Source organism: Equus caballus, chromosome 4, assembly GCF_041296265.1.
Source record: "Equus caballus isolate H_3958 breed thoroughbred chromosome 4, TB-T2T, whole genome shotgun sequence".
In the NCBI taxonomy this organism is placed as follows: Eukaryota; Metazoa; Chordata; class Mammalia; order Perissodactyla; family Equidae; genus Equus; species Equus caballus.
In genome coordinates this window covers 89,437,799-89,462,679 of record NC_091687.1, presented here as the reverse complement: position 1 = coordinate 89,462,679, position 24,881 = coordinate 89,437,799, and the positions used below count along the sequence as shown (strand labels likewise).

The 24,881-nt window shown below is 36.5% G+C and overlaps 1 protein-coding gene across 1 annotated transcript in view; it reads left to right on the top strand.

Annotated features, from left to right (window-relative positions):
* The window catches only part of COPG2 (COPI coat complex subunit gamma 2), a 302,894-nt gene that overhangs the window by 59,478 nt on the left and 218,535 nt on the right, over nucleotides 1-24,881 (top strand). The window contains exons 10-20 of the mRNA XM_023639688.2: nucleotides 7,675-7,808; nucleotides 8,357-8,424; nucleotides 10,213-10,401; nucleotides 15,209-15,304; nucleotides 15,618-15,861; nucleotides 17,799-17,874; nucleotides 18,704-18,807; nucleotides 19,321-19,446; nucleotides 20,291-20,353; nucleotides 20,789-20,928; nucleotides 21,519-21,690. Coding sequence (XP_023495456.2) covers nucleotides 7,675-7,808; nucleotides 8,357-8,424; nucleotides 10,213-10,401; nucleotides 15,209-15,304; nucleotides 15,618-15,861; nucleotides 17,799-17,874; nucleotides 18,704-18,807; nucleotides 19,321-19,446; nucleotides 20,291-20,353; nucleotides 20,789-20,928; nucleotides 21,519-21,690 — 1,412 coding nt within the window. The remainder of the gene's footprint in view (nucleotides 1-7,674; nucleotides 7,809-8,356; nucleotides 8,425-10,212; nucleotides 10,402-15,208; nucleotides 15,305-15,617; nucleotides 15,862-17,798; nucleotides 17,875-18,703; nucleotides 18,808-19,320; nucleotides 19,447-20,290; nucleotides 20,354-20,788; nucleotides 20,929-21,518; nucleotides 21,691-24,881) is intronic.

The window sequence follows — 24,881 nt, the reverse complement described above, 5'->3', positions numbered from 1 at the left end:
TATTATACACACCATAGTAGGTGTGAAGACATATCTCACTGTGGATGGTTTTTTCCCATTGGAAAAGTCTGATTGAAAAAAAATTGTACAAGTTAGTTGTTGGTTTGACAGTAACAAAGGCTGCATTTCCCTGATGGCTGATGATGTCGTACATCTTCTCATGTGCTCATTGGGCATTTGTATGTCTTCTTTGGAGAAAGGTCTATTCAAATCCTTTGCTCATTTAAAAAATCGAGTTGTCTTTTATTGTTGAATTGTAGTAGTTAAGTATATTTTGGATACTAGATTTTATTAGATAGATAATTTGCAAATATTTCCTATTAGGTGGGTTGTCTTCTCATTTTCTTTATAGTGTCCTTTGAAGTATTGAAGTTTTAAATTTTTATGAAGTCCAGTTTGTCTGTTTTTTTCTTTGATTGCTTGTGCTTTTGGTATTATACCTAGGAAACCATCGTCTAATCCAGGGTCACAAGGATTTACACCTGTGCTTTCTTCCTCTAAGAGTTTTATAGTTTCATCTTTTACCTTTAGGTCCTTGATACGTTTTGAGATAGATTTTTTAATGGTGTGAGGTAGGGGTCCCATTTCATTCTTTTGCCTGTGGATATCCAGTTGCAATGTGAGTTTGCTATTGTCTCAGCACCATTTGGTGAAAGATTATTCTTTCTTCATTGAATTGTCTTGCCATCCTTGTCAAATCATTGTGGTTTTAATTTGTAATTCCTTGATTACTAATAAGTTTGAGAACCTTTTCCTATGTTTATTAGCCATTATTGGCCCCCCATTGCCCATTCATTCTAGGTCAGTGTACAGAGGTCTATCAGGGCAGTTTTTACATCATGAGAGAGGAATTATAACCCTTGGGCTTTGAGGCTTTTAAACTGCATTAAGTACAGAAGCATCAACCACTCACTGTTGTGATCAGGGATGGGTGGCAGAAGTAATGTAGTGTGGCAGGCATTATATCTGATGCCACAGAAATAAAAAAGATCATAAGAGACTACTACGAACAATTATATGCCAACCAACTGGATAAACTAGAACCTATTTTGACAACTTAGCATAAATTTTGAGGAGAAGCAGCCTTTCCCTGGCATAATCAGGGGCTGGGATCCAAAGCTTGCAGTTGTATGATACGACACACTAGTCGTGGGAATCCCTATGTCCGCCTTCACGGTTGGGGAAGTACCAGCCCCTCCCTTGGCATGATGGGAAGGAGCTTGAGTCCAAGCTTTGTGCTTGACCAGAATTGATTGCCTTACACATTTGGCTGAGTCCAGTTGTAATGGAGGTCCATAGGAATCCAGCTTTTTTCCTGGGTGGCCAGCAGATCAGTTTTGGACAAAATGACGCTCGCCCCTCACTTGTTAATTCTCAGAATTTCTCTGGCAGTTCTTTTTGATTTTGTATGTACATTATCATAGATGGAGTTTCAAAAAGTTGGTTTCTCACTGTAAACTTCCCTCTTAATACTGCACTTACTGCATCCCAATGTCATGTTTTTGTCTCAAGATATTTTCTAATTTCCCTTTTGATTTATTCCTTGACTTATTGGTAGTTCAAGAGTCTGTTAATTTCCACATATTTGTGAATTTTCCAGTTTTCCTTCTGTTGTTGATTTCTAGTTTCACTCCATTGTGGTCAAAAAAGATACTTGGTATGATTTTAATCCTTTTAAATTTGTTAAGATATATTTTGTGACCTAATATGTGATCTATGCTGGAGAATAGATCACATTGTGTGTGCAGTTGAGAAGAATGTGTGCTCTGCTGCTGTTGGCTGGACTGTTCTGTATACGTCTGTTAGGTCCATTTGGTCTATAATGTTGTTTCAGTCCACTTTTTCCTTACTGATCTTCTATCTGGATGTTCTATCCGTTATTCAAAGTGGGGTGTTGAAGTCTCCTACTATTATTGTATTGCCATCTATTTTTCTCTTCAGATCTGTCAGTGTTTGCTTTATATATTTAGTTTTTTGAGAATTGTTTTCGACTATTCTAGGTCCTTTGCATTTTCATATAAATTTTAGGATCAGCTTTGAATTTCTACAACAACTCTGCCCGCGTTTTGATAGGGATTGTATTGAATAGAACAAGAGATCTATTTTGAATAAATCAATTTGGGAGAGTTGCCATCTTGACAGTATTGAGTCTTTCAGTCCATGAACAGAGACTTCTCCATTTATTTAGATTTCTCAGCAGGGTTTTGTTGTTTTCAGTGTAAAGTCTTGCATTTCTTTTATTAAATTTATTTCTATTTTCTTTCTGATGCTATTATGAATGGGATTGTTTTATTAATTTTGCTTTGGATTAATTATTGCCAATATATAGAGATACAATTGATTTTGCATGTTAATCTTGTATCCTGTAGCCTTGCTATGGTCATTTATTAGTTCCATTTATGTGTGTGTATTCCTTGGGATTTTCTTTGTCCAGGCTCATGTCATCTGTAAACAAAGACAGTTTTACTTCTTCCTTTCCAAACCGGATGTCTTTAATTTCTTTTTTTTGCCTAACTATACTGTCTTGAACCTTTAGTACAATGTACAGTAGAGGTGGTGAAAGCAGGCATCCTTGCCTTGTCCGTGATCTTAAGGGGAAAGCATTAAGCCTGACGTTAACTGTGAATTTTATGAAGTTGTCCTTTATCAGGTTGAGGACATTCCCTTCAACCTCTAGTTTTTTGAGAGTATTTATCATGCATGGATATTAGATTTTGTTAATTACTTTTTCTGCATCTATTAAGATGATGATTTGGTTTCTGTCCTTTTATTATTAATTTGGTATATAACATGAATTGATTTTCTGTTGTTAAACCAATTTTGCGTTCCTGGGATAAATACTACTTGATTATGGTGTGTAATTCTTTTTATATTGCTGGACTCAGTTTGCTGGTATTTTGTCAGGGAGTTTTGTGTCTATGTCAGGAGGGATATTAGTCTGTAGCTTTTCTGTGGTAATTTGTCAGGCTTTGTTACCTGGGTAATACTGGCATCACGGCATTGGGGGAGAAGTAGTGTGCCCTCCTCATTTATTTTCTGAAAGAATTTATGAAGGATTGGTATTACTTCTTTAAATATTTGATAGCATTAACCAATGAAGCCAGCAGGACTTACGCTTTTTTTTTGAGGGAAGATTTTAAATAACTAACTCATAGGTCTGTTTAGATTGCGTATTTCTTTGTGAGTCAGTTTTGGTAGTCTGGTATTTCTAGAAATTAATCCAAGTTATCTAATTAGTTGGCGTATAGTTGTTCACAGCCAGCCCTGATGGTCTAGTGGTCAAGATTCGATTGTCATACTGTGGCAGCTGCATGTTGCTGTGATGCTGGAAGCTATGCCACCGGTATTTCAACTAGTAGGGTCACCCATGGTGGACGGGTTTCAGTGGAGCTTCCAGACTAGACACATTAGGAAGAAGGACCTGATCAACCACTTCTGAAAAAATTGGCCATGAAAATCCTATGAACAGCAGTAGAGAATTGTCTGATACAGTGCTGGAAGGTGAGAAGATGGTGCAAAAGACCAGGCAGGGTTCTGCTGTGCTGTACACAGGGTCACTAGGAGTTAGAATTGATGCAGTGGTACTAACACCAAACAAAAAATTGTTTGTGATGTTCTCTTATAATCATTTTAATTTCTTTAGGGTCAGCAGTGTTGTCTTCTCCTTCATCCCTGATTTTGTTAATTTGTGTTTTTTTCTCTTTTCTTCTTAGTCTAGCTGAAGGTTTGTCAATTTTATCGATCTTTTCAAAAACTAACTTTGGGTTTCCTTGATTTATTATTATTATTTTTCTGTATTCTAGTCCATTGATTGCTGCTCTGATCTCTTTGTTTCCTTATTCTGCTTGCTGTGGGCTTGGTTCACTCTGCTTTTTCTAATTTCTTAATTGTGGAAGCTTAGGTTATTGATTTGAGACCTTTCTTCTTTTCTGGTATAGGTGTTTAAATCTATAAATTTCCCTCCAAGCATTGCTTTAGCTGCATCTCATAAATTTTGATTTGCTGTGTTTTCATTTTCATTCGCTTTCAAATATTTTCTCATTTTTCATTTGATTTATTCTTGATCCATGGGTTACTTAGAAATATGTTGTTTAATTTCCAAATATTTGAGGATTTCCCTGATTTATTTTCCATTGTTGATTTATAATTTAATTCAATTGTGGTTGGGAAACATGCTTTGATGATTTCCATCCTTTTAAATCTGTTGCGACTTGTTTCATGACTGGCATTTAATCCATCCTTGATAACTGTCCACATACACATGGAAATAATGCATATTTCATAGTCATTGGGTTAAATCTTCTAAGTTGAGTTGGGTGATTATGTTGTTCAAGTCTTCTATATCCTTGATGATCTTCTGTCTAGTTCTTCTATCAATTATTGGGTGAGTATAGACATCTCCAACTATTACTGTTAAATGATCTATTTCTCCTTTTGTTTTGTCAAGTTTTGCTTCATGTATTTTGAGACTCTGTTGTTAAGTGTGTATATGTTTATCGTTGTTAAGTGATCCTGACGTATTCCCCTCTTTCTCATTATGAAATTTCTTTTTGTCTCTTGTAATATTCTTAAATTCCATTTTGTCTGATATTAATATAGCCACTCCTGATCTCTTATGGTTACTGTTTGCATGGCATATCTTTCCCATCTTTTTACTTTCATCCTATTTGTATCTTTGAATCTAATGTGTGTCTCTTATAGATAGTCTATGGTGGGGTCTTGCTTTTTGATCCTATCTGGCAATCTCTATCTTTTGTTTAGGAAGTTTAGACCATTCATATTTAATATAATTATTGATACAGTTAGATTTATCTTTTCCATTTTGCTATTTGTTATGTCTCCTGTCTTTTTGTTCCTCTATTCCTCTTTGACTGCCTTCTTTTGTGTTAAATACGTATTTTTAGTGTATCACCTTAATGTCTCTGTCAATATATTTACTTTTTTTTTTCAGTTTTTTCCTAGTTGTTACTCTAGAGATTAGAATATTCATTTTAATTTACCACAATCTACTTCAGATGAATACTAACTTAATTTTAGTAAAATATAGAATCTTTGCTCCAATATAGTTTCATTCTCTCCCTGCTCCTTTTGGTATTATTGTCACATATATTACATGTACATGTGTTATCAATCCAACAATGTAGTGTTATGATTATTGCTTTATACAATTTTACGTCCTTTAAAGTAGTTAAGAAGAGAAGTGAAAAGAACTTATCTATAGAATCTTTTATATCATCTCATGTATTTACCATTTCTAGTGTTCTTTGTTTCTCCTTGATTATTCACATCACTGATTGGAATCAATCTTTCAGTCTAAAGGAATTCCTTTAGCATTCTTTGTAAATCAGGTCTGTTAGCAATACATTCTCTAAGTCATCATTTATCTGGGAATGTCCCTTTTTTTTAATATTGGTGAGAAAGATTGGCCCTGAGCTAACATCTGTTGCCAGTCTTCCTCTTTTTAGCTTGAGGAAGACTGGCCCTGAGCTAACATCTGTGTCAGTCTTCCTCTATTTTGTATGTGGGACACTGCCACAGCATGGGTTGATGAGCAGTGTGTAGGTCCACACCCAGGATCCGAACCTGTGAACCCCGGGCCGCCGAAATAGAGTGTGCAAACTTACCCACTATGCCACCTGGCCAGCCCCCAGGGAATGTCCTTTTTTAGCCTTCATTTTTGGAGGGTAGTTTTGCAGTTAGAGAATTCTTGTCTTTATTTCCACACTTTGAATATAGCATTCTACTGCCCTTTTGCTTCCATTGTTTCAGGTAAAAAGTCAGCCATTAACCCTGTTAGTGCCCTGAACCCCTGAACAATGTGGTGAGTAGTTGTCATCTTGCTGCTGTCAGGATTTTCTCTTTGTCTTATGCTTTTAGCAGTTTGACTATGGTGTATCTGTGTGAGTCTTTTTATATTTATCCTACTTGGCATCTGTTGGGCTTCTCAAGTGCTTATTTTTCATCAAATTTGGGAGGTTTTTGGCCATTATTTCTTCAAATATTCCTTTTGCCCCTTTGCCCCTCTCCTTTCCTTCTGGGGCTCCTATTATGCAAATGCTGGCACACTTGGTCATATTCCACAGGTCTCCAAGGCTCTGTTATTTTTTCCTCATTCTTTTTTCTTTATTTTCCTAAGCTCAATTAGCTCAATTTACCTACTTCAAGTTTAGTGCTTCTTTCTATTGCCAGTGTAAGTCCACTGCTGAATTGCAGATTTGAATTTTTCATTTCAGTTATTACACTTTCCAAATCCGGAATTTCTATTTAGTTCCTTAAAAAACAACAACAACAACAAATCTCATTTCTCTCTCTTTATTGATATTTTCTCTTTGGTGAAGCATGATTGTCATGCCTTTAATTCAGTAGACATGGTTTCCTTTAGCTCTTTGAACATATTTTTATTAGTTGACTTAAAATCTTTGCCTAGTAAATCCAACATCTGGGCTTCCTCAGGAATAATTCCTATTGACTGCTTTTTTTCTCCTATATATGGGCCATATTTCACTGTTTCTTTGTGTGTGTCATTAACTTTTTATCAAAAAGTGGATATTTTAAATAATATATATGGTAACTCTGGTAATCAGATGTCCCCCTCCTCATCCTCAGAGTTTGTTATTGTTGCTGTTTGTTTAGTTACTTTCTTGGGCTAATTCCACAGTCTTTATTCTTTTTCACGTGCAGGCACTGAAGTCTCTGCTTGGTTAGCTGGGTCATCAGATAATGATTTGACAGATTTTCTTAAATGCTTTAAATGAACATGCATGTCTCCTGCTCTTTTTCCAATGGGCACTTTAGTGTTGGGTATGCCTTCCATACTCTGGTGTTTGCGACTCTGCCTTTGTCTTCACTTCCCACTTGAGTAGAACCTGAAAGTCAAGCATAGAGAGATTAGGGCTCTGTCAGGTCTTTCCTGGGCATTTGCACAGCTTTCTATGTGCACATAGTCTTCTAGATCCCCAGGAATGTGTCAGAAATTGTCAAAGCTCCCTATGGACATCTCATTCCTCAGATTTTCCTTTTAAGCTTTTGGCCAGCCTGTTGTTTGGCCCAACTGGAATTGCTGCCTCTGGCAACAGCAATGATAAACAATTGCCACTGATTGTTTTTGGGACAAACTCCCTGAGGATAGGGCTTTCCTCACTGAGTGAGCTCTGGGTCAGATGAACTAAAGGTTAGCTCCGTGAATGGGGCTTTTCTAGGAAACACCAGTCAGGTCAAATAATGACAGTTGTCTGGGGACAGGGCTTTTGAGGGAGCTCCAAACCCATCTTGCTCCTCCAATGGCTGCTAGGCTGCTGGCTTTCACAGTCACTGTGGTTCTGAGGCTGCTGTTGTCCAAGGCTGCCATGAAACTGGGAAAAGGGGATGGAAATAGAGCACGTTAAAAACACCAGAAAGCTTACTGTTCTTACAAAGATTCAGGAGTTTTTCTTGAATAAATGTTCCCTTCCTAGTATTGTTGTAAGCCTTTGGCTAATTTCTGGAGTGCTGAAAAACTTGATTTGACAGTGTTTTACAGTGCAAAGTCTCATTGCTTTTATCGAGGAGTGGATTTTCAGAGGTCCTTCATCCATAATTCCACAAGTGCTTCTCAATCTGTGCTTTTAACCACCATGCGTATCGCTTCTGTCCTTGTTGATATCTAAATGATGGCTTATGTATATTTATTGGCAGCCATGAAAGTCCACTCTTTGATTTCATTGAGAGCTGCTTGCGAAATAAACATGAAATGGTTATTTATGAAGCTGCGTCAGCAATCATCCATCTTCCTAACTGTACTGCAAGGGAGTTGGCACCTGCTGTTTCAGGTTAGTTGTATACTTGATAGCTGGCTCTTGTTTATATTTTATATTTTTAAATTTCACAGATCTGTAGGATAGGTATTAAGATGATTTTTGACCCCTAGCTCTGTAAATATAGTCTTTACATTCTGATATGTAGATGATTTATTTTAGTTGTTCTTTACTTCTTTTTCTGAAGTTACCATTTCCCCATATAGAACATTAAAAAATTTTTACTTAGAAGTTACTTTAATGCCTTAAGTTGTCCTTAATGTTTAAAAAGCCCATTTGCTCTTATTACTATAAATATTTTTACCATTTAAATTCAACTATAAATGGGTGTATTAATTTTTTTAGAGAAAAGAACAAACTTTGTTTCCTGTATTTAAAGTTTTTAAAGCTCAACAAAAAGTGCTTTTTCTTTTTTTGATGATACATTTTTCATGTGAATTTTTGATGCTGGGATCTAATTTCCTCATGCATATTTTAAATATTCTTTATGTACTGTATTTTCACATAGATGCTATATAGTGAAATGAACTATATTCACAGTGTTGGGTTTTTTTCTTTCCTAGTTCTTCAACTTTTCTGTAGCTCTCCTAAGCCAGCTTTGAGATATGCAGCTGTGAGGACCTTGAACAAAGTAGGTGTCCCTTTGCTAACTATTGACTTGTATCAGTGTCTGATTGAGAAACATTGAATGTGAAGCCTTTGGCTTTCTCGCCAGGGTTAGTCGATGTGATTTGTGCGCTTCACTTCTGCAGCACCTCACTTGTATGTGTGGACTTAGGTCTGGTCATTTCTACTATTATTTACCTAAAGATTATAATTCATTTCTGACTGCTAAGGACTTTATAGTCAAGAGCTACACTGTCCAGTATGATGGCCATTAACCATAATTTCCATTTAAATTAATTAAATTAAAAAAATTAAAAATTCAGTTCCTCAGTCACTCTAGTCACACTTCGTGTGCTCAACAGCTACATGTGGTTAGTGACTACCTTCTTGGACAGTGCATCTATAGAACATTCCTATCATAGCAGAAAATTCTCTTGGGCAGTGCTGGTCTCCAGCAGCGATGTCCAATAGAAGCACAATGTGAGTCACATATAATTTTAAATTTTGTAGTAACCACACTGAAAACATTTTTAAGGTGAAATTAATTTTAAGTAATTTATTTTATTTACCTTAATATATATATAAATATCATATCCACATGTAATCTGTATAAAATTATTAAGGATATATTTTGCCTTCTATTTTTTCATATAAAGTCTTTGACATCCAGTGTATATATTCACAGCATATCTCATCTGGACTAGCCACAGTTTCAGATGCTTAGTAGTCACATGTGGCTATTGCCTGTTGTATTGGACAGCATATGTCTAGAGGATACAATATAGAAACCAGAATACATTAAATAACCATAAAAATTTTAAATAAAAGTGTAATGTAGTAGAAGACATATGTCAGTACATAATCGATTATAAATTAATTGTATGAACAATTGGAGGAGAGAGAAGTTTAGAGCAGCCATGGAAGAAGCCTTTCTAGAACAACAATTTGAGCTGTGTTTTAGAGTTGATGTGGGTGCACATTCCTTTGTCTGTATTCTTGAGGCCAGATGTATTCAGAATTCAGTTTCTGTGAATTTTAGAAAGGTAATATGGTGCTATCTTTTATATTATATATTAACCCCAGTAGGTCTGGAGCAGCACCCCACTGCTAGACATTAATAATTCTACACTATACATGTGATATCCTTTAAGTGGGAGAAATTAAGACTTAAATAGTTTTACATCAGTTTGAATCATGTTTTGCTGTTAAATGAACTTTGATGCTAATACTTTGCTGAATTTTCAAATTTTTTTACTTGTGGATAATGTTGGGATAGGCAGAGAAGTGAACACTGTTGACAAAAGTGAAGGAGCAGGAGCATGACAGACATATTTTAGAGATAATGAGCAATCCAGTTTAGCTGAAGTTTGCGTGCTTAAATACAGAAGTGTTTTCTAAGTGATAAGCTATTAACAGTCTTTGTTGAGCAGTGTTTACCATGCTAGGTCTATTCTCAGAGATCCTAACATCTAGTAGAGTAGGTCTCCATCTACACATGTGCTATAAGGGAAAACAGGCCAACTATAATATAAGACAGACTATAATATTGTCATACGAGTATAGAAACCGAGGAAGAGAAAGTGCTCTGCTATACTATAACTATGGCAGTTAATCATTTATAAAATGATTTGTCATACCTTATCAGTTGGAAGTACTCTTCTTGAAACAATTACTTTTAACCTATATTGTTCAATTTAGATTTAAAAAAGCCACTTACCTTAATTAAAATTTATTTTTCTCTTCTGTTGTTTTGTTAAAGTTCTAGCCTTTATCAATAGCAATTTGCTTAATTTTTTTCTTGCCCTTCCACAAGGTGGCAATGAAGCACCCCTCTGCTGTCACTGCCTGCAATCTGGACCTGGAGAACTTGATCACAGACTCGAACAGAAGCATTGCCACCCTGGCCATCACCACGCTCCTCAAGACAGGAAGCGAGAGCAGCGTGGACAGGCTCATGAAGCAGATCTCTTCTTTTGTGTCTGAAATCTCAGATGAGTTCAAGGTAAGAGTTTAAATATGACCATGTTTAAACTGGGTTTCTTCCAGTCTCTGGCTTGCCCCTTTCTTTTCTTAACAGTGTCTTTTGAGGAGCAGAAATTTTTAATTTTTAGGAAGTCTAATTTATCCATTTTTTCCTTTCACAGTTATTGCCTTCTGTGTCCTAAGAAACCTTTGTCTACTTCCAAGTTATAAACATGTTTTCTTATGTTTAATTCTAAATCTTTTATGGTTTTAGCTTTTACATTTTGTTCTGTGATCCAACTTGAATTAATATTTGTGTATTGTGTGTGGTAAGTTCAGTTTTTTTCCCATACTGATATCCAGTTATTCCAGAGTGATTAGTTGAAAAGACTTCCCCTTCCCCTTGGAGTGCTTTGACATCTTTGTCTGAAAAGCAGATAACCATGTAATTGTCGGTCTGTTGATCTGTTTTGTCAAACCTATGCCAGTACCACATTGTGTAGATTAATGTAGCTTTTATAGTGCCCCTTAAATGTCAAGTAGTGTGGTTTTCCAACATTGTCCTTCTTTTTTCATATTCAAATTCCTTTGCATTTCCATATAAAATTTAGAACCAGCTTATCAATTTCTGTAAAACAAAACCCACTAGGATTATGATTGGGATTATGTTGAATCTATAAATCAATTTAGGGAGAATGGACATCTTAACAATATTAATTCTTCCAGTTCATGAATATGGTATAACTCTTCCTTTATTTAGGTCTTCAGTGTTTTATAGCATTTACTCTAGAGGTCTTGCAATATCTTTTGCTAAATTTGTTTCTAAATATTTTATGCTTTTTGATTCTATTTTATTAAAATTTCTATTTCATTGTTTGCTGCTAGAATATAAAAAATACTTTTTTTCACTTTCCCGTAACGTGGTATCCTGTGACCTTGCTGAGTACTCTTATTAGTTCTAGTAGTTGTTATATACATTCCTTAGGATTGTCTGTATAATCATGTCATCTGTGAATAGAGACACTTTTACCTCTTCATTTCCAGTCCAAATGCCTTTCCTTTCTTTTTCTTGCCTTATTAAAATGACTAGGACTTCAAGTACAATGCTGAATAGAACTAATGAGAATGTGTTAGAGATAATCAAAAGAAGAATAAATTTCTGTTGGAAGAATTAAAGCAGAAAGATTTTACTTTTTCATGCTTACTTAATTATCAGTCAAGATGTATAACTGACCAACCCTATTTACTCTCTACTTAAACTTTTAAAAAACAAACTTAGCCTGTATATACAAGCAGACGTTCTGAATCCTTAGGGAACCTTGGGAGGTTATGAAGGTCTTTTTGTAGTATAGTTTATTGAACAAATCTCCTATGCTTGGGCATTTAGATAGTTTGCAATATTTTGCAACTACAGATAATGCTGCAGTGGACAACCTTGTGCTTATGTTTTTTTGAAATGTTGCAGGTGTATCCTCAGGGTAAATTCTTGGAAGACCATATGCTAGATTGAAGCATAAATGAATATGTAGTTTTGTAGAGAATGCTAAATTCTATCAGCAATGTATAAGAGTGCCAGTTTTCCTGTAGCCTCACCAATAGAGTGTATGGTATTTAGAAGTTTTGCCAGTCTGATGGGTGAGAAAGAGTATCTCTATGTAGTTTTAATTTGAATTTCTCTTATTATGAGGGAAGTTAAACATCTTTTCATATTTTTAAGGATCATTTAATATCTTTTTTTGAATGTTGTCTGCTCATGTCCTTTTCCAATTTTCTATAGGATTTTTGGTCTTTCATTTCCTCAATTATTTAAAGATTTTTGTATATTAAGGATATTAGTTCTTTATCTGTGAAATATGGAATGATATTTTTCCCAGTTTATCATTTGACTTTTCTTATGTCATCTTTTGTCATGCAAAGGCTTTTTATTTTTATGTAGTTAAATTTGTCAATCTTTTTTTTTTATTGCATTTGACTTTTGAGTAACAGTTAGAAAGCCTTTCCCATCAGATAATAGAATCTGAATGAGTGAATAAGAATTCACCTTGGGCTGGCCTCGTGGCCTCGTGGTTAAGTTCATGCACTCTGCTTTGGCAGCCCAGGGTTCGCAGGTTCAAATCCTGGGCGCGGACATAGCACCATTTATCAAGCCATGCTGAGGCAGCATCCCACATGCCACAACTAGAAGGACCCACAACTAAAATACACAACTATGTACTGGGGGGATTTGAGGAGAAAAAGGAAAAATAAAATCTTTAAAAAAAAAAGAATTCACCAAAGTTTTCTTCTAATATGTGTACAGTTTCATGTTTTATATTTAGATCTCTGATCCTTTGGATTTTATTATTATATATGGTATGAGAAAAGGTTCCAATATTATCCTTTTCCAATGACTATCCAGTTGCCCACCCCCCCCAAATTTTTATTTAAAAGACTGTCTTTGCCCCAGTGATTTGAGATATCATCTTTATCATGTACCAAAGTGCCATATGTACTCGGGTCTATTTCTGGGCTTTCTATTCTGTTCTCTTGTGCTCTTTATCTAGTCATACATCAGTACCACACACTATTTTAAATATAGAAGCTTTGTCAGATGTATTAGTATCCATTAGTCCCCTCTCTTAGCTCTTTATTTTCATTGTTTCCCCTAGCTATTCTTACGTGTTTATTTTTCCTTATGAACTTAGTATTAACTTGTCTAGCTTCCTAAAAAATCTCATTGGCATCTTTTATTTGGATCATGTTAAATTTATAAATTAACTTAAGGGAGAACAGATATCTTGATGATGTTGAGATGTCCTAACCAAGAACGAAGGATGTCTTTTAATTTGTTCAAGTCTACTTTTGTGCCTTCAAGAATATTTTATGGTATTTTCAGCTTTGAATGTTTTTTCAATGCTTTTCCTAAGTATTTTATCTTTTTTGTTGTTGCTATTATAAATACCTTTTTACCCATTATATCTTCTTACTAGTTATTATTCATGTATATGAATAGTATTTTTTGCATATTCTTTATCCTGCTACCTTGCTGAATTAATTAATTAATTAATTAATTAATTTATTTATTTTTTGGTGAGGAGGATTGGCCCTGAGCTAACATCTATTGCCAATCTTCCTCTTTTTGCTTGAGGAAGATTGTTGCTGAGCTAACATCTGTGGCAGTCTTCCTCTATTTTGTATGTGGGAGGCTGCCACAGCATGGCGTGATGAGTGGTGCTAGGTCCACACCCAGGATCCAAACCTGTGAACCCTGGGCCGTCAAAGTGGAGCATGTGAACTTAACCACTATGCCACTGGGCTGGCCCCCTGAATTATTTTATTGAGTTAGTTTTATCATTGCTTCTTTAGGGTTTCCTGATATACTATCATGTCATGTATAAATATAGTTTTGTCTTTTATTTTCCAATTCTTATTCCTCTAATTATTTTCTCATCTAATTGCATTGGCTAATGTCTCTAGAATGATGTTAAATAATAGTTGAGATAGTGACATCCTTATATTGTTTCTGACCTTAATGGGAATGACTCTTGGGGTTCCCTATTAAGTAATATGCTGGCATTAGGATCAATCGAGGTATCTGTGTGTGTATAGTGGAAGTATCCATCCATTCCTATTTTATTTTTTCAAGAATTTTTATTACGAATGAGTGTTGGATTTTATAAAAAGCTTTTCAGCATCTATGGATATAATCATATGATTTTTCTCCATAGACTCATTAGTATGATGAATTATATTATCAATTTTCTAATGTTGAACCATTCTTACATTCTTGGTATAAATCCCATTTCATCATGATGTATTATTTTCTTACAGTAGTGTTGGAGTCTGTTAGCTAATATATCACTTAGAATTTTTGCATCAATATTCATAAATGATTTCCAGCTATAATTTTTCCTTTTGCATGTATCCCATCTGTATTAGGTTTAGGTACATTGCTTCATAAAAAGACTGTGGATGTTTTCCTTCATTTTCCATGCTCTGTATTTTCCAGGTATTTTGCAGGCTTAGAAGATCTCTCTCCAAAAGTAAAGGATGGGTTTCCATACAGCCCTGGAAGATATAGCTAGTAGTCCCCAGGGAGCAAAAAGCAAACATGCACACTGTCTGTGTAATAAGGATAATGTTTCCCTTCAGAACAAGGGACTGGCGTGCTTATTGCCTGCTATAAAATATTCAAGTTCCTTGCCTCAGGGTTCCGCTCCTATAATTCATCCTACTGTGGGTACACGTACTTTCTGGCCCTTTTTGCATTGCCCTGTGGGAACTAGGGCTCAGGAAACTGGCCCTAAAATGCTGATACTCTAGCCACTGCTATTGCTGTAATTGTCTTTCATCTCTGATCCAGGAGTCTTGTCTTTTCTGCCAGCATCCATGAAATTGGGGCAGGCTAACTTGTCAGCTTGCAAGTAGGGTAAAGCTCACACCCTTCTCACTTCTTGACACTGGTCTTTGAAGTTGTGGTAAAATTCTCCTAGAATCCTTTTGTGAAGTAGTTCCTTGGTAACTTTCTCTATTTCTTCTATGGAAATAAGTCTGTTTAAGCTTTTTATCTTTACTGTTCACTTTAAAATTTTTATGTGCTCATTTGCTTGGAGCACAGGGATGGGGTCTCTTAAATGAACTGTATTTTTACATTGCTCTTTATTTTCCTTTGAGGTCTTCTTGCTTATCTTTCATGAAGAACCATCATTGTCATTTTAGGTAACTACAGTACCCTCTTAGCTTGCGGTAAATAAGGGAGAAAGTATGCTAGTAGCTAAAGTCATAAAGATTTCTGTATTTGTTTTTCTATAGGTGGTGGTTGTACGGTCACTATAAAGGTGAATGTCCTTTCTGTTTGTTTTCTCTAGGTGGTGGTTGTGCAGGCGATTAGTGCCCTTTGTCAGAAGTACCCTCGAAAGCACAGCGTCATGATGACCTTCCTCTCCAACATGCTCCGAGATGATGTAGGTAGATTATGTTTTAATCATAGGAAGTTGCTATCTTAAATTCTTATGATTCCCGTTAAATACCATAGTATTTAAAGCAGCTTTCTTTACCATCTCAGCATGCCTCTCAAATGGTACACTGGATTCTAGTTGTTGTCTCATCATTACTAAACATGTTATTGCTTTGGCTTTCCCACTTGGAGAAAAAGACTTTTGTTTCTTTCATAGGGGAAGGGAAATGAAATTTGAATGTTATACGCATGAGTCTTGGAGTATAAGCATTTCTCCGGAAAGCGTCCTCAGAGTGAATGGCAGTTTTCTCTTTTGCCAGGGAGGCTTTGAATATAAGCGGGCCATTGTGGACTGCATAATCAGCATTGTGGAAGAGAACCCCGAGAGTAAAGAAGCAGGGCTAGCCCACCTTTGTGAATTCATTGAGGACTGTGAGCACACTGTTCTGGCTACTAAGATTCTACACTTGTTGGGCAAAGAGGGCCCCAGAACGCCTGTCCCCTCCAAGTACATCCGCTTTATTTTTAATAGGGTCGTACTGGAGAACGAGGCCGTCAGAGCTGGTGAGTCTCTGGAACACTAATAATGATATAACTGCTGATCTTTTAAAATGCTTAACTCAAGGGGGTGGTAATGACATTGGAAAATGAAGTTGCAAGGTCTATTTGATGGTGGGATCTTGGAGCATACCTAGGCCCCAGATATGCAGCTCTTTCTCTGGACTCCAGTTTGCATCCTGATTTCTGCCTTATATTAGAGACAACCCTTGACTGTCAGTAGATAGGAATACTATGATGGCATCTATTTTTTCAGAGTCGTAGTCTGAATGTATGTGGAATTTGTGTGTCTATATATTTTTAAGGTGACTTTTTAAAGAGGTCTTAGGAATTTTATGCTTCCTCCTCTCTAATCCTTCCTTCCCCTTAGCATATGAACAGGTCCCTGTCCCTCCAGTTAAAAATATAAAACCTCCTTTGATCCGTTGTCTCTTACAAGCTGCTAACTGTATACTTCCCTGTCAGATAAACTTGAAGTCACCATTACTAGCTGCCACCATGAACGTATTTTCCATTTTCTCTTCAACTCACTATAATCTAGCTCTCTCCCTTAAAAATCTTCTGAAGCTATTTAGTGTTCTTTGTTCCCCTCTCAGTCAGTCTGATGTGCTGTTGACTAAATGCTTCCTGAGTCTCTCTTCCCTTGATTTCCACAATAGCCCGCAGCTTTCCATCACTCCTCGGTCTTATTTAGAGAGCCTCTCTTCCATTCCTTAAAGTATTAGTTTTCTGTAGGGGTTTGTCTTCTCAACATACACATTTTTCCTGGAGATCATTTCAGAGCTCTGCTGATACCCTGTGACACTGCAGTCATGTCTGTCTCCTGAAGTTGTATGTCCAGTTATCTAAGGCACTTCAAATTCAGCTGGAAGTTCAGACTAACATAAACTGAAATCCTCACCTTTATCATCTACTCAGTTGCGAAGATGGAAACTCACTCCACTGCTTTACAACCCCCATGTGTTCTGTGGCAAAGTTCTGTCGATTCTGTCTCCTTAATATTTCTTCATTCTCTTTTTCCTCTGTTTATGTGGCTGCTGCTTTAGGCTCTCGTCCAATTCAGATGCCCAGCTAGTCTGACTGCTGGTAGTGTGAGTCTCACACAGGTCCTGTCTGTTCACCATACTCTGCCACAGAAATGGCCTTTGCCTACAAAATCTGCTTACAAATTTGGTGTTGCTTACTCTGCTACAAATACACAAATTTATCCTGTATTTAACATCTGTTAATAATAAGTTTGAGGTTAAACCACAACCTGTTTTTGCTTATCTCTAGTCTCTCACTTGTCTCCTCCTCCCGTCCCACAGAGGTCCTGTGCTGTGGCCTGACTCGGCTGTGTCCACTCCAGTACTGATTTAAGTTCTTTCTCTGTACTCACATAGCATCCTGGCTATAGTTTCTATCAGGGACCTACTGTGCTATGTTGTAATTATCTCTTTACTTACCTGTCTTTTCCACTAGAGTACAACTCCTTGAGGTCAGAAACTATGTCTTTTATCATTTTACCCTCAGCACCTAGCACAATTCCTGACAAAAGTTAGGCAAGCAATAAATCTTTGTCAAAGAAGTGAATCTTAATAATAGAATTTCTTTTTATGCTTGGAGTTGGCTGTTTGAGATTAGACCTTGTGTCAGTGTGGTTGTGGTTGGAGTGGAGGACGGCTCATATAGGAAATAGATATGATTCTTTTCCCTCAGTGCATGGAGGATTTTCCTATTCAGAGCTCTTTTGGGCCTGCAGATTTCTGTTTATGCTTAAATAGATCAAAGGAATAAGATCAAGAAATGCACTAAGACAATAAGAGAGTTTACTCCCACTGAACGTGGGGAAGCTGCTCTAATTTTTTTTGAATAATTACTGATTGCTTAACTCTGAGAAACCAGAATTTCTCAGAAACTGTGAGAGTTTCCTTTATGTTGTTTCATTTTATGCTTCATTATAGCTGCTGTGAGTGCTTTGGCTAAATTTGGGGCTCAGAATGAGAATCTTCTCCCAAGCATCCTTGTACTCTTACAAAGGTAAGTAAAATAATTTTTTTTAAAAAATATATGCCGCATGACTAAATAGAGAAATCCACCTTGTACTTTATCAGATGCATTGCAGGGCCAAAGAGTAGAGCTGATGGAGTAAGTCAGGGGCAAATGGCATTTTTCTTATCTTTCTAGTAATTTTGCATGTGCTAAGTACATGTAAAATTTGACTTTGAATTTCTCTTGTATGATTTTGAGAAAGTGACTTAAATACATGCACCTCAATTCATATAATAGGGGCCAACTTCAAAGTGATTCACTATGCAGAGTTGAAAATACCAGCTTTTCATGGTCTCCATGACTCCCTACTGGATGATGAAAAGACTTGCTTTAGCAAACACTCTATGAATACATCTTGAATTGAAGCAGAAAAATTACAAGCCAAAGGCTTGCTGGTTTAAATAAAACAAATTGCCGTTTGAGTAGTAACAATGCCTGGATTCTGAATGCTTTTTAGTATCTTTGGAAAGCATCATATTCCCATTTCTTAATTATAAAAAAGTCTGAGTCTTTACCAGGGTCCTGTGGTTGCAGATCCAAGAGTAGACTCCAAACTGCTATCTTGTGTTATTACGTTTTTCCTGATTATTTTAATGCCTACTTATATAGTGCTTTTGATCCATAATGACACTATTTCTTCACCAATTCAGAACAGTACCTAAGATTTGTGGAGATTTCAGGATCCACTGTTGGCTATTGTTGAGCTCTTTTATAAAGGTACTATCAGATGGCCTGAATTGTGTCCTTTAGGTGTGGTGGTAAAGCTATTGGAAATCTTTAGGGTGCTGTGACATGCCTATTCTCTATCCCTGGACAGGTGTATGATGGATACTGATGATGAGGTACGGGACAGAGCGACCTTCTATCTGAATGTGCTACAGCAGAGGCAGATGGCACTGAATGCTACGTATATCTTCAATGGTCAGTGAGAGCCAAGAATGGAGACAGATAGACTTTTCTCCCAAATGGTGTCTTGGAAGCATATTTCATGAAGATTTACATATGAGCTGACTTCACTAGGCAAAATGCTTGGTTTTTGTCTTCCATTGCACTTCCATTTCTAGGGAAACCTGAAGTATGTAAGGGCCCAAAGAATATTGCTTGTTTCTGGTTCTCCTTGAGCTCCCTCTTGGATGGGTTTACCTTTTTTCTCTTTTCTTTTGCTGTCATTGAGCCCACATAGCTAAGTTGCTGTCTTTTCTGGAAGGTACTTCTATTTTGTTGAAAATTTTTATGCTCTGCTCCATGCTTCCTTGGATGAAATTATAAGGCAGTTTTATATAATAGCCTTCATTTTTAATTATTTAGGTCATAGAGTCTGTGGTTATATTTTTGTCTTCCTTCAGAAAGCTGAGATAAATATTACAGATCTGGGCCTATGTACATCCCAGGATTGGCGAGAAGTTATAATGCTGAGATTTCTCTGTTTCATAGGTCTAACAGTCTCCATACCAGGGATGGAAAAAGCCTTACACCAGTACACGCTGGAGCCTTCAGAAAAACCCTTTGACATGAAATCTGTTCCTCTTGCCATGGCTCCTGTCTTTGAACAGAAAGCAGGTAATGGGAATACTTAACTCTGTTAGTTTTTCTTTGTATATAGGTAGTTTTATACCAGTAAAATATGCTCTTAGCATATTGTCTCTAATACTTCGTTTGTTTAATTTTCACTCCTTATTCTATATCTTATACAACTAAGATGGATGATATTTTATTAGGTTTTTAAAAAATTTCCTGGTTTTCACACAAAAGCAAGAATATGAAACATGACTCAGATTGAAGCTTTTTTTTTTTTTAATACTAAGTGTTATATTCTTTGAAGTTAGTTGTCACTGTGTGTCTCAGAGCAGTCATTGTTCTCTCTCCTATTTTTATTTTCTGAAGTTGGTAATTTCTTAATTTTGCTATATCGGAGGTTTGTCTTGAAAGAATGTATGGGACAAGATCATAAAAAAATATGTAACTTTAAAACAAACAAACAAAAAGGAACAAAGTGTTTAAGTGGTTAGAACTGAGCATGAAAGATCTCATGCTCAACTTGCAACATTTTCAGTTTTCCTGTTGGTACTATACAAGTAATTTTTCCTACTTGAATCATAAGATTTTGTTTTATAAATTGTTCCTCCTTTTAACAGTAGTATTTATATATATATATATCTCCTGGTCCGTCTAAAGCAAATTTTTTATTTTTTAGGGCTTACTTTATTATTTCACAAAATATGTTCACTAAATACATTATAATTTGAGCCTCCCTCCAAAAAAGGAGACAGAGAACCTACGGGTATGATTTAGCAATAGCTCTGTGTACATCTGCTGCAAGTTTCTGCCTCATCTCTGTCTGTCTGCATTGTTGGCTTGATAGTAGGAGGGAAGCTCCATTGATTGCTCATATCTGTCTTTGTAGAAATCACCCTTGTGGCTACTAAGCCAGAGAAGTTGGCACCTTCCAGGCAAGACATTTTCCAAGGTATGATGATTTGATGTGTAGAAGTGATAGTCTTGCACCCTAGGGCATTGTGTAAATATAATGAAATCCTCCACTTTTATTCAGTGTGATTCTTGATGGGGGAAGTCTTCGTACGCCTGAATGTTTATTGTTGTGGGTTACAGTTGCTGGGGCTACCTGGAGTCCATGGGCTTTCCAGCTGCTAACTTACTGACTGGGAATGTTGTTCTTCCTCTGTATCTTGGTTAATAGGGAACTCTCATTCTACAAAATTAGAAATTTAGTTTCTTTTTTTTTACTTTTAGTAATTCTCTTATTTAAAAGATTATTTCACTAAAGCTTGGGGACATATTAGTTGAGTATTCAACTATTATTAGTAAGGCTATGGAAACAAAATATTTTAGGCATGTAGAATAATATCTTTTCCTGTCTTCTTATCTTTCTTTTTTTTGATAGAACAATTGGCTGCTATTCCTGAGTTTATGAATCTAGGACCCTTGTTCAAGTCTTCTGAGCCTGTTCAGCTTACAGAAGCAGAGACAGAATATTTTGTTCGTTGTATCAAGCACATGTTTACCAATCACATTGTGTTCCAGGTGAGATAAATGCCGTAACTGGCTCCTGTAGGGGCTTGGTCTGCTTGGAGACAAGTATTAATTCCCCTTTAGTCTATGATTCTAGTTCCTTTTATAGAGAAGAAAGTTGATAGCATTTCTGGTTTTCTTTCCTAGCTCTGTAACTGTAAAGATGCCTTCATATGATAGGTAGCTTTTGATGGTTAAAACTTAGGACATAAAACCAAAATGTCTGAAAAAGTTGGACACCATAAAGTATAACCTATAAAAAATAACCATCGTTTAACATCAGAGTAAATTAAGTGAGTTGTTCCAAGAACTTGGATTTCAAATTTGGTTCTCAGACAGCTATCTGACTTCTATCAGCCTGTTTGGTAGAACTCAGTCTCAGGAAAGAGAAAACACTGATGAATAATATAAACAAAAAGACCTCAAGAATAAGGCTGTCCCTGTTGCCTAAAGAAAAATCTTAGGAGAAGACGTACAGTGCTGTTCAGAGAGAGAAGGAATAGTGGGTTCCAGAACTGAGTTGTGGGTTGTGGGTGGGAAGGAACAACTTGCTTGAAAACAGTTCTTATCTTTCATAACTTTTCTATTTGCTAACTTTTCAGTTTGATTGTACCAATACTCTCAATGACCAGCTACTGGAAAAAGTGACAGTGCAGGTGGAACCATCAGATTCCTATGAAGTGCTGTGTTGTATCCCAGCCCCCAACCTCACTTATAATCAACCAGGAATATGTTACACTCTTGTTCGTTTGCCTGATGATGACTCTACAGCAGGTACTAACCCACAGAAGGAAAGAAATACTTGTCTGATTAAGAATGCATTACTACTTGAGCTGTTAAAAATCTGGACAAATGTTCAGGGTTCAAGAAGATAGTGATGGTATATTTATATTGATAAAATTAGTTACTGCCATAGAAATACTAATGTTATAATTAAGTCTGAGTATAATTTGCTGGACATTTAATCTTAAAAAAGAAACGACGTATACAGTGGTAGCACATAAAGAAACTTAGGCTTTCTGTTGGAACAGTGTAAACACTAGTGAGGGTTCATATACCTGACGTCTCTTGTGAAAGATTAGGGCCTACTTCTCCCTGATGTTTCTTTCCAGGGCATCCTAAGGACTTTTAATTTAGTAGATCCATGGCATTTTAAAACATAGCAGTTTTGTGGGTCTTATAGAACAAGGGTGGCACGTGAGAGCATGTCTTGGCCTGAGTGGCTTAGCCAACATTTGTGTATCCACATCTGAGAAAGATGTTGTAATTCTCTACTTGACTCATTATCCAGTCTTTGAGGGGGTTGGGGGAGGCCCTTGAAGGAGAGCCACCTGCTGGTGCCAATGGCATTTACAAATTTGGGGATTTGAGGTCTTTTGACCTATCTCTTGTGAAAGTCAAGTATTTGTGGTACTTGATTTCTTTTCCCCATTTTCCTACCTGAGTTCTCTTCCCATATTCACTGCAGAAGTATTCACAACTGTTATCCAGTTTTCACAGAAATAAGCACACACATCACATTTATATTTTGAACAATTTTTATTACTAGTACAGGAAAAAACAATTTTTACTACTAGTACAGGAAAAAACAATTTTTACTACTAGTACAGGAAAAAACAGATTGAAGTTAACAAAATTAACAAATATTGGGGAAGTTACAGAATTACAAGAAATCGTAGAAGTATTAGTAAATAGTTATCCCTGGTCATCGTTCAGTTACATTTGGGGCTTAACCTGCCTTCTCTTAGCCCCTCTCCCACCTCCCTTTTCAGATGTCGGTTCTGGGAGCCTCTGCCCAATCTTATCTGTGTTGGATGATAGACCAGGCTACTCACTCTAGCACGAGGTAGATTCAAGTTGGCACCGTTGCTGGGTCTGAATCCCAGGTTGTTCCCTCTAGCCCTGGATGGACCTGCACTTCTCTTCTGCAGCCACCCTGGATCAATAACCCCCTGGGTAGGAAGGCACTTTCTTATCTGGTTTGCAATATTTCTCCTTCAAGCATTAAGGCTGTCTGACTTTAACCTTTAATTACCTCCTTTATCCCTTTCTGAGGTTCCTCTAGGTCCATTGTCTTTCAGCTTCACTTTCTCTCCTGGTCTTCTTCCCTCTAGTTATATTTGTGTAAAGTACATCCACCAGTCAGTAATGAAGCTAGCTGTACCTACTCTTATTCCAAACCACTATCTGGGCCCAGTCTTAAGGTAGCCTTGTAGCTTCTGCCATCATCCTGGGATATTCTGCACTTCATCAGTTTTTTCCAGTAGCCACCTCTCCTTGTTTCAAAATTCCTGTCCCTATTGTACTTCTCACTAAGTTTCTGTTTTTTAAGGGATCATTACTTCACCTCTTAATTTTTGAGGGAAGCGAAATGCTGAACCCATTGAAGAATCAAGCTCTTCCCTACTGACAATACTAGCTCTTCCCATTTCCCCAGGTTCATTTGGATAACTGATAACTCAGGTGCCTCACACCCCAGGGAGTGGTCTTAACAGAATACAATAAATACAATTTTACAATATCAAACCACATAAAGCAAGAGTATTGAAACTACAGACATTACATACAATACAGGAGAAAACAACACCAACAAGAGAAAACATTTCTACCAAGAGATGAAGTATTGGGGAGGTTCTCTCACCCCTCTTTAATAAGGGGTTAATTTCTTTTTAAAACATAGATATTACAAATTAGCCCAGAGGTTTCAACCTGTGGTCTGCTGGCTATGGATTCTTTTGCTTGATGGTTTGTTAGTATTTTGTTTATAAAAATTTGGCATTTAAAGAATTTTCTTTCTTTTCTGTTAAACTCAAAGGGTTTGCTGATTGGTGCCGAAAGTCAATTATAAACTCTTGTCATTGTATCTTGGAGAAAAGAAATGGAATTTTGTCTCAACACTTGGACTTTTAAAACTTTGTTAGTCGTTGATTTTTATTTGACACATCATCTACCTGCTTAAAAACAAACTCCTTTCTATTCTTTTTGTCTTTGTCAGAAATTCTAAAATTTTTAATCCATGGCCAATCCAAAGTCTTTGCTGTGCAATGAACAGAAGTGAAATACCAGGGCATAGATGGTAATAAAGGAGTCTTTTACCCATTCCTTCTCTCTTGCATTTTCCCATCAAAATATTCCAAATTTACCAATCACCTAAAGATCTACACATCACTCTACTTGTCTCATCTCAGAAAATACATCTTCCTTATAATCACAGAAAGAAATAGAAATTATATAGATCGTGATTTCCTTTTACTTGAAAATTGTATAGCATAATAGAAGGAATATAGGTTTGGGAGATAGATAAATTGGGATTTGAATTCTGACTCTGCTACATACTGACTGTGTAATCTTAGAGAAGTTATTTGATCTCTGTAAGCCTTTTAGGATTGTTGTAAGGATAAAATGAAATTAAATAAGTAAGGTAATTGGCATGAATAGAAGCTACTATTGTTTCAGTTCTGGAACTCTCTCTACTTTCTCCCTTTATCCTCTTTAAAATCAAGTCTTCCACAGTTCAAAAGACACATGCCCTCCAGTCTCCTCCAGAAAGTGTTCCATCGGCTATTCTTGTCTTTGCTGTGTCTTCACACGTTCCCACTCCTCCTGACTTTATACAAAAACCCCACTGCACCTGAAAAACTTACTTCAACCCAGCATTCAAGATGTTACCATAACTCCTTCCTTCAAATCATGGGCAATTGGTGGTGAGAGTAATCAACGTCCTAAGTCTCAATTCAGTTAGTCCTACTTATTATCGTCTATCCTCCAACAGCTACTCCTTTACTCAAAAATTTTCAGAAAAGCCTTCAAGGCAGCATTCTTTCTCAGCGTCCTTTCTCATTCAGCACCTTTCTTTCCTCTGAATATTTTCTGCACCAGTAACACCATATATTATGTATGCAACATTGGACAAATTTTCCCCCACTTTGGACCTCTGTAATGCCACTACCTACTTAAGTTTTTGT